Source organism: Octopus bimaculoides, chromosome 7 (genome assembly GCF_001194135.2).
Source record: "Octopus bimaculoides isolate UCB-OBI-ISO-001 chromosome 7, ASM119413v2, whole genome shotgun sequence".
Classification (NCBI taxonomy): Eukaryota; Metazoa; Mollusca; class Cephalopoda; order Octopoda; family Octopodidae; genus Octopus; species Octopus bimaculoides.
The window spans coordinates 41271039-41279779 of record NC_068987.1 but is presented as its reverse complement, the minus strand read 5'-3'; the positions used below and the strand labels follow the sequence as shown (position 1 = coordinate 41279779).

The 8741-nt window shown below is 35.7% G+C and overlaps 1 protein-coding gene across 2 annotated transcripts in view; it reads left to right on the top strand.

Annotated features, from left to right (window-relative positions):
• LOC106878373 (translation initiation factor eIF-2B subunit epsilon) overlaps nt 1-8741 on the top strand; it is a 139012-nt gene that overhangs the window by 107751 nt on the left and 22520 nt on the right. Inside the window, exons 14-15 of one of the 2 annotated variants that reach the window (XR_008264596.1) lie at nt 4231-4377; nt 6821-6901. Coding sequence is in view for 1 of the 2 variants with exons in the window: in XM_052969545.1 (XP_052825505.1) it covers nt 6821-6901 (81 nt within the window). In the remaining variant the exon portion in view is untranslated. Of the gene's footprint in view, nt 1-4230; nt 4378-6820; nt 6902-8741 lie in introns of those variants that run through there. The other variant, XM_052969545.1, reaches the window with a different exon arrangement.

Here is an 8741-nt window from a genome sequence, read left to right as displayed (position 1 = left end):
TATTGGTACGACCTGGTGGCCATAACTCGAATTTACACAACCAACAAGGATGGGGTGAACCCAAAACAACAACACACCATGAAGTTTTTTGTAAAATATTATTAACAGTGAAGTGTCATTATAAAAAAACAGCCTACATACAAAACAAATAGACGCTGTGGGAAGTTTCTTGGTGTCTCAAACAAAAGAGTTCTATGCCGGGATAGTGGCGCTTCAGCACCGCTGGAGAAAGTGATCAGCCATCAAGGGGGACTATGTTGAAAAATAAATCATCAGAAGTCTTGTACTATGTTTTATTTTTTTGAGGCTCACGACTTTTCATATACCCCTCGTGTATGCAAACAAAAATAAATTAAGGCTACACTACACATGCAGTCAAAATATTTATAAAGGTAATATATATATATAGTACAGAAATTCGGACTCAGAAACCCAGTTTCACCAACTTGATTTGCCAAACTTGGATTCGTAACTCTGGATTCACAAGTTTTGGTTTCACCAAAATTGGCCTCACACAAAACCTGGCCTCACAAATTTGGTTTTCAAAAAAATATGGATTCTGAAAATTTGGATTTCATAAAATCTTGATTCACAAATTCGGTTTTCAAAAAATATGGATTCCGAAAATTTGGATTTCATAAAATCTGGCTTCATTCTTTCACTAGCTGATAATTGAGGGGCGGCTGAATCAGAGTTTGTCTCATCACTGATGGCAGACATTTTACCCTCAACAATTAGGGCCTGTTTCACATGCCATTATAAAGGGCCTGTTTCACATGCGAAAAAATTACACTTTTAAGATTACTTGCAGATACCTCTAAACCAAGTTTAGCACTCACCTCTACAAGAGCATCTTTGTTTAACTGCTGTAATTCCCTCAGGGTGATGATATCTTTCTGCCGTAAGGCTTCTGCCATGTTGTACTCCATGACTTCCGTGGTTTACAATATGATAAGACACCAGTTAAAACAGGTTTACGTATAATACCACAAATGGTAATATTTGACAAAAGGCTCTTTACAATTTACAAATTTTTTTTTTTTAAAGAAAAAAGTTGGTGTGTACAACTGTTCAAATTCAGACGAGCCCCCAATTTGTTATGACCTGGTATCCATAACCCGAATTTATACAACTAACAAGGGTGGGGTGAACCCAAACAACAACACACCATGAAGTTTTTTTGTAAAATATTATCAACAATTTAGTGTCAGCATAAAAAAACAGCCTACATACAAAACAAATATATATGAACAAAAATAAATTAAGGCTACACTAGACGTGCAGTCAAAATATTTACAAAGGTAATATGTATATATAGTTCAGATATTCGGACTCAGAAACCCAGCTTCACCAACTTGATTTGCCAAATTTGGATTCATAACTCTGGATTCACAAACTTTGGTTTCACCAAAATTGGCCTCACACAAAACCTGGCCTCACAAATTTGGTTTTCAAAAAACATGGACTCTGAAAATTTGGATTTCATAAAATCTGGTTTCACAAATTCAGTTTTCGAACCTCGGATTTCAAACCTTGGACCCAGATGTGACATGAGAATTATTTTAAAACTGACAAACAAAAAGTTCTGGCAAATTCCTGGAGCATAAAATAATTCCATAAATACCTAACCCAAAGCACGAAGTGCTTAAACTAAATAGGCAGTCACAGCTTCCAGAATCCATTTGAACCTTATCTCACAGAAAAAAGACTGTCACAAAAAACTGGGGTACAATTATCTTTGTTTATAAATGTTTGCTAAGGTCTAGCCAATTTGTTAGAGTTTCAGAGTTTGGCTATTAACACCTAGCTTCCCCCATTTTAACAATGGACTTCATCCTGACCTTACAGTGCAGTATGAGAAACTGTTTACTTGTTTAACCCAACATTATACGATAAAACGTTTGTATCGTTTTTATAATTTCCTAACAATATATACTTATTCACATAACATATATATGTTATGTGAACAATAATATTTTGAAATGTATTTAATATTTATGCGTCTCCTGTGTCGGTTTACATGTAATAAGCACCCACTACACTCTCGGAGTGGTTGGCATTAGAAAGGGCATCCAGCTGTAGAAACATTGCCAGATAAGATTGGAGCCTGGTGCAGCCGCTGGCTTTCCAGACCTCAGTCAAACCGTCCAACCCATGCCAGCATGGAAAACGGACGTTAAACAACAATAATGTGTATGAAACTGATAAACTAAATACAATTTACAATAAAAATTTGCAGTTTTATTTTGATTAACATATCAGCATCTTCAGAACAAAACTTTTGAATGCTGTTTGCCTGCTTTTCCACCTCTGACTGTCTCTCACTCCCACTCCGTTTGTTGTTTTATTCCTCTTTCCCTGGCACTACCAGTGTGACACACATTGCATTTTATTATATGTAAGATGTTTCAAGGATAATTTACTATTGAGTAGAGAGCTATACTGAGGGTAAGTGATCTGGGTTTGGTGGCCTTGAAAGATACGAAGACCAGGAAGGAGACATCTATGCAAAAGCCTTCACTGTCTGTGAATGCTTGTGAAGGAGCAAAAACTAAGAGTCAACCCCTACTGTAAATTGGATTAGAAGAAAATTCAGAGCCCACCAATCCTATTCATCCTGAAGAAACAGACCCAAGAAGTTGACAGTATTTGGTCATTAATTCACACACTAGTTTAAAAAGTAAAGCAATCCAACTGTTTTCTGTTTCTCGCCAGACAGTTGCATGACTGATTTCACTACTCTGTACTTGCTTCCTTTCTTTCTTTCTTTCTCAAATGAAATGTTAATTTCAGTTAATTAACTTAACATTTCAATCTCCACAAATATCTTTCTTTTTAGATTATACATAAATCACTTTTTATTAGTTTTCTATAAATTCGACTTAATGAGGTATTACACTTTTAATTGAATATTTGCAACAAAATTTAAACCCAAGACTATGAATAGATTATAAATTGAAAAACATGATTTTCCTCTGAATTTTATTCATTAAACATTGTGGTTTCCTTTGAAATCGCAAAGAACAACCATGAAGAATATGGTTACTTGGCAAGGGATGGGTATGTGGTTGAGATTTATCATCATGCTTGTTGCTTTTTCTGATAACAAATTAATGCTGAATGGAGATATATATCTATGCATATATAATCGAAGTTGTTTAACATTTGTTTTCCATGCTGGCATAGGTTGAACAATTTGACAGCAGTTGTCCAGGTTCCAATTGTCTGTTTTGACATGGTTTCTGTGGCTGGATGCTCTTTATATGCTATCAGCACAGGTGCTTGCAAGACAAAGACCTCTCAACCGGGAGCAAGAGTGGGGTCATGGCCAAAAAAGACATGCCTGTATGTATGGATGGCCAAGTATTCTCCCTTGCTATCCCCTCAGTTAGGCCCAGTGTCTGAAGATCCTTTCTCACCACTTTGTCCCACGTCTTCCTAGGTCTTTCCACATCATCATCATCATTGCTTTAACATCTACTTTTCGAAGCTTGTATGGGTTGGGCAGAGTTTAATAAGATAGATTTTCTACAGCCAGATTCTTCCTGTCACCAACACTCACCACTCCAAGTAAAGTAATATTTTCCCAGATACACTGGCCAAAATAAGCTTAAGACCGATTATGACAGTTCTATTCCTTCATTAATTTATTTTTTAACAAAACTATAAAATTTTACTTTTTACAGTTTATGTAGAATTTTTTTCTCTTTCAAATGATATAAGCGTTATATATCTTTCTACAATTTGAATAATTTTAATGCACATTTAATTCAAATGATTAAAAATTGTTGGTAAAATAAGTTTAAGACTGTACCAACACTATTTTGTTTAGATCGAAAATTTACAGCACAAATGATCAACAAACAAAAATTTGTTATTAGTATCTAGTTCCATATCCATTATTTTCAATTATGGCCTTACAACAGCGGCAGGACATGGAGTTCAACAAATGAGCACAAAAATCTCTTGGAATGTTCTGCCATATTTCTTCAATGAAATTATATAATTGGGACAAATTTGTTGGTTTTTTAGCATGAACTCTTAGAATCCTAATTCCATAAATTTTCTATCGGATTCAAATCTGGTCTCTGCGGAGGTCCCTCATTAACCATCAGAATATTGCAAAACTTCCCTGGCCTTATGCATGGGGCAATTGTCCTGCTGGAAAATAGATCCCAGTGGCATCTGATTATTTAAATATTGCAGCACATTTTCATTTACTAATTGCAGATAGCCTACACTGCTCAGTCTGCCATCAACCTTAACAAGTGGACCAACACCTAAGCACTGCTGAACGCAGCCCACACCATTACCTCCCACTTGCTCCATTTTCTCGACACACTTAGAATGGAATTCTTCAATTGGACAGCATCTAATGTAAGTTTTTCCATCTGATCCAAAGATGCAGAAGCAAGATTCATCGCTCCAAAGAACTTTAGACCCGTCTTCGGCCATCCATTCAATATGGCTTTTAGCAAACTTGATCCACTTCTGCCCATTCTTCTCAGAAATTATCAGCTTCTTTCGAGTGATCTGGCTGAACAGTCCAAATTCTTTTAGATGGTTTCTGACAATTTCTGGTGTAAAGCTGATGTCAGTTTCATCAGATAATTGCTTGCAAATGTCCACTGCTGTTAGCATTCAGTTACCTTTAGAGAGCTTATGAATTCGCCATTCCATCTGTACCATAAATTTCTCAGAGCACCTATGCTGATCTTTGTATTGGCCAGTGGTTTGGTAAAGCTTCCATGCTTCAACACAAGCTGTTTTGCTGCATCCTAATTGCTTGCTAATGTTCATGAAGGATACATTTTGCTGATAAAACAACATGATCTTTGATCTAGTAACTGGGTTGATACTATGACGCTTTCCTATAGCGAATTAATGTGTAACAATGCTCAATTACTAAACAAAACAGTGCAGTCCGACCAGCCATATGACCACCCATTTGGTTTATTAATTTGCATAATCTTGGTACTGTCTTAAACTTATTTTGTGAACAATTTCTAATGATTTGAATTAATTACACATTAAAATTATTTGAATTGTAGGAAGATATATAATGTCTATATCATTCGAAAGAGAAAAAAGTTCTATAGAGTTTTTGTTAAAATTATATTAATGAAGGTATAGAACTGTCATCAGCGTTCTTAAACTTATTTTGGCCAGTGTATGTTTTCACACTGTGTTGAAAATGAATGACACTGCTTATATGTCAGTGACATCATTTACAATTATCACACTATGTCTAAACAAGGAGACACAGATACATGCACACTCATACATACACTGTTCAATTCTGTTTTTCACTTGCATTCATAAACGACTTGTGAAATCTATTTACTAGTTTCTTTCCTCTTACATTATCACTTTTCAAATATTTTCTTACTAGTGAGATGTTGTGAGGTCCATGAGTTCCTCAGGTTTATTAAGAATGTAAAAATAAAAGCTGGTATTTTTGGTTTCACTCATGAAATGTGAAAAAATACAAATATAATAGTTGTTAATTGTTTCATTGAAAGGTGTAGGGGATAAAGTTAAAGATTTCAATTGAGATTTGAAATTACATTGCAAACATTTCTGGATGTATTTTCTACTACTCTACAACTCAGGTACATAGGTAATATAAGTGGTATAAAATACAAGTAGATATTAAACCAGATCAGAGGCTAACTGATAGCTTGCTTTTACTTATATCCACCTTCAGCTGGTAGTGGGAGTCTACTTTTACTGGGTACATGACTCTACTAGTTACTTAGCAGTACAGTAGTTTCCTATATCAGGAGTTGGCCTTTACTAGGAATAAATTCCTGTATCAGTTTACCTTTACTGGGAATTTATTTGCTTTAGGAGTTTACCTTAACTGGGAACTTACTTGTACTAGGATCTTATCTTGGAAACTTCTATTCAGTATTTTCCGCTCCTGTACTTTACCTCTCCTGGTAGTTTGCCTCTCCTGTGTTTACATTTAAATATCTATTGAAAAATAAGTGAACCATTTAGCAATCCAACCAAAGCTCTGTGGGAACTAAAAGGATATTGGACAAATACTCAAGTGTGTCAGTATGTCCATGATCAGGACAATCAATTCTTCGTGATACACTCCACAGAGCTATAAATAGACATTACTGAATAGAAGGATTTGTCATTTTAAACAGTAGTAGCTGTGTTTGTTTAGCTTATATGCTCCATCACTATGTGCTGCCAGAAGAGGCATTGCCATTGGTCATATCAGTAAGTTAATAAAAACTGATTGTTTATTGATGGAAGTACACTGGTTCACAGGCATTGTCTTTATTTTCTCTGCCTCTGGCACATTAACTTTAATGGCCTCTATTCTTTTGAACTAACAAGCTCTATGCTTATTATATCTGCACCCACTCAACATTACTGTGTTTTTCTTTTATTTTCTTTACTGAGTATCATCTCCTACTCCCCATACTAAACACTTCATTCTTAGCCAGAGATGCAACCCTCTAGAATCTCCTGTTAACATTTTACTTGCAAACTGAACAAATAACCAAATACTTCAAACTGAACATTAAACCAAATACGCCCGAGATGGGCTATAAAATTGATGGAGACATATCCATCTACAATTGTAAAATAGGTAATTGACTTGAACACTAGATATCAACCACTGAAAAAGCAGTACAAACTGACCCAACCCCAATTGATATTTTACCCCTGGTAGTTGGATATACTATTAAATTACACAGAAAGTCATGTTAGCTTCATCCTGTTTAAATGTATAGAATGCCTCTGTTTGTATTATGGATGCTAAATGCTTAACTTTCTAATTTAATTAAAATTTTTGTAGAATCTAACAAAATGGTTACCTTTAATAAAAAATTACAACCGAAGTATCGAATCTCAAACAGATAGTCTTGAAGCCCTGATGGTAAGTTAACTATTGCTTTTCATAAAAAATTAATCCTTTTATGAGTCATATTATTACCACTATCATCATCATACCCAGCCATGACCATCATGTTTTTTATTTGTTTTTCTCATGTAATATGTGTGTTGTACTACATTATTTGATATGTTCTTCCTTTGTTAAGATGGTTGGGTGTGTTTTGGAGGAGATTTTGACTGCTAATTCCAGCAGTTTCCTTTGTTAATTCATCTTTGTCTATTTAACATCATTTCCATACTATTGGGAGTTTGATTGAATTTGCAACACAAAATTTATCTTAACCCTTCAACATTTTTCATGGTGTTTTCTGTGACTTTTTCAACACAGGTATATTTTGGATTACCCCTTGCTCCTACTTCGTGCCTTGAAATTGAGGTAGAAGCAACAAGAGCAAGAGATACGAGGATCAGCCGAATAATACATAGGCTGACCAAGGTACTCTCATAGAATATAACCACCAAATGAGATTTATTTTTTAGTATAATCCTGCTTGTGGTCCACATACTTCTTCCATCAGTTTTGCAGCACTTGGATCCATTGGTGCAGAAGTTTTCATCCTGTTGGTCAAAAAAGTCATCTACAGTAGATATGTCATCATCACTGCAATACCGGTTCCCAGCCAAATGTTTTGTCATTTTGGGGAACAGGTGATAGTCAGATGGGGCCAAATCAGGACGAAAGGGAGAGTTCAAAGCCACAGTCATGCATAGCAGCTACCGAAACCAAGGACTTGCTGGCATAGTACTCTCCATTGATGGTATGTTCCTTTTGAAGATAGTCAGTAAGCACAATACCTTTTGCATCCCCAAACTCTGAAGCCATTACCTTCCCTGCTGATGAAATGACCTTGGCTTTTGCACGGATTGTCTGTTTCTGGTTCAATGTGATGAACCCAACACTCATCTTAGCTTAGGAAACATTCAAGGAAACCAGCTGCATCTGCCTGAAACAATCTCAGGTTTTCCTGTGATGTAATCAACCTGGTGCACTTTTGATCAGGTGTCAGAAGATGTGGCACCTACTGAGCAGAAACCTTTGTCATGCCAAGTTCATTGTGCAGAATATTCTCTACTCTCTCATGGGATATGCTAATAGCATAGGTTATTTGATTTATAGTCAATTGCCTGTCATCCATCACCATGTAGTGAACATGATTGCTTTCCTTGGTGGTGCAGTTTCGGGACATCCAGATTTTGGGTCAACTTCAGAACTCTCCCTACCCCTCCTAAATTCAACTGCCCACTTTTGCACTGTTGATAAAGCTGCAACATCATCCCCTCATGTTGCATTCATGTCACCATGAATGTTGTTGGTGACTAAACCATTTTTCTGCAAGTACTTGATAACACCATGATGCTAAATTTTGACCATTTTCAAGATAAATTAATACTAGTTACTTTTGAAGAGTTCTTTGAACTGTGAAATATCAGTTTATCAGGAAAGAAACAATGCAATTATTAATAAGAAGAGTTGAAATGAATGCCGGCAAGATTTCACAGCTCTAGCATCACTCCTTCATAGTCAGCCAATGAACTTTTTAGCTCACCCTAAAAGTCTAAGGTAGAAAGTATTTACTATTTACTTTCATCCTTTTATAATTAAAATACCAGTTATATATATATATATATATATATAGTTCAAAAAAACAATAACAAAAAAACAAAAAACAACAAAGTGAGGACGTGATATGGATAGTATTATTGGACGCTCAGGAAAGGAAAGAGAGAGTGTATGACGTTTCGGGCGTAGCCCTTCGTCGGAAAGATGGAAAGTTCGGAGAATGGAAGAACGGAGAAAGAGGAAAATGGTACCGATGCCCACG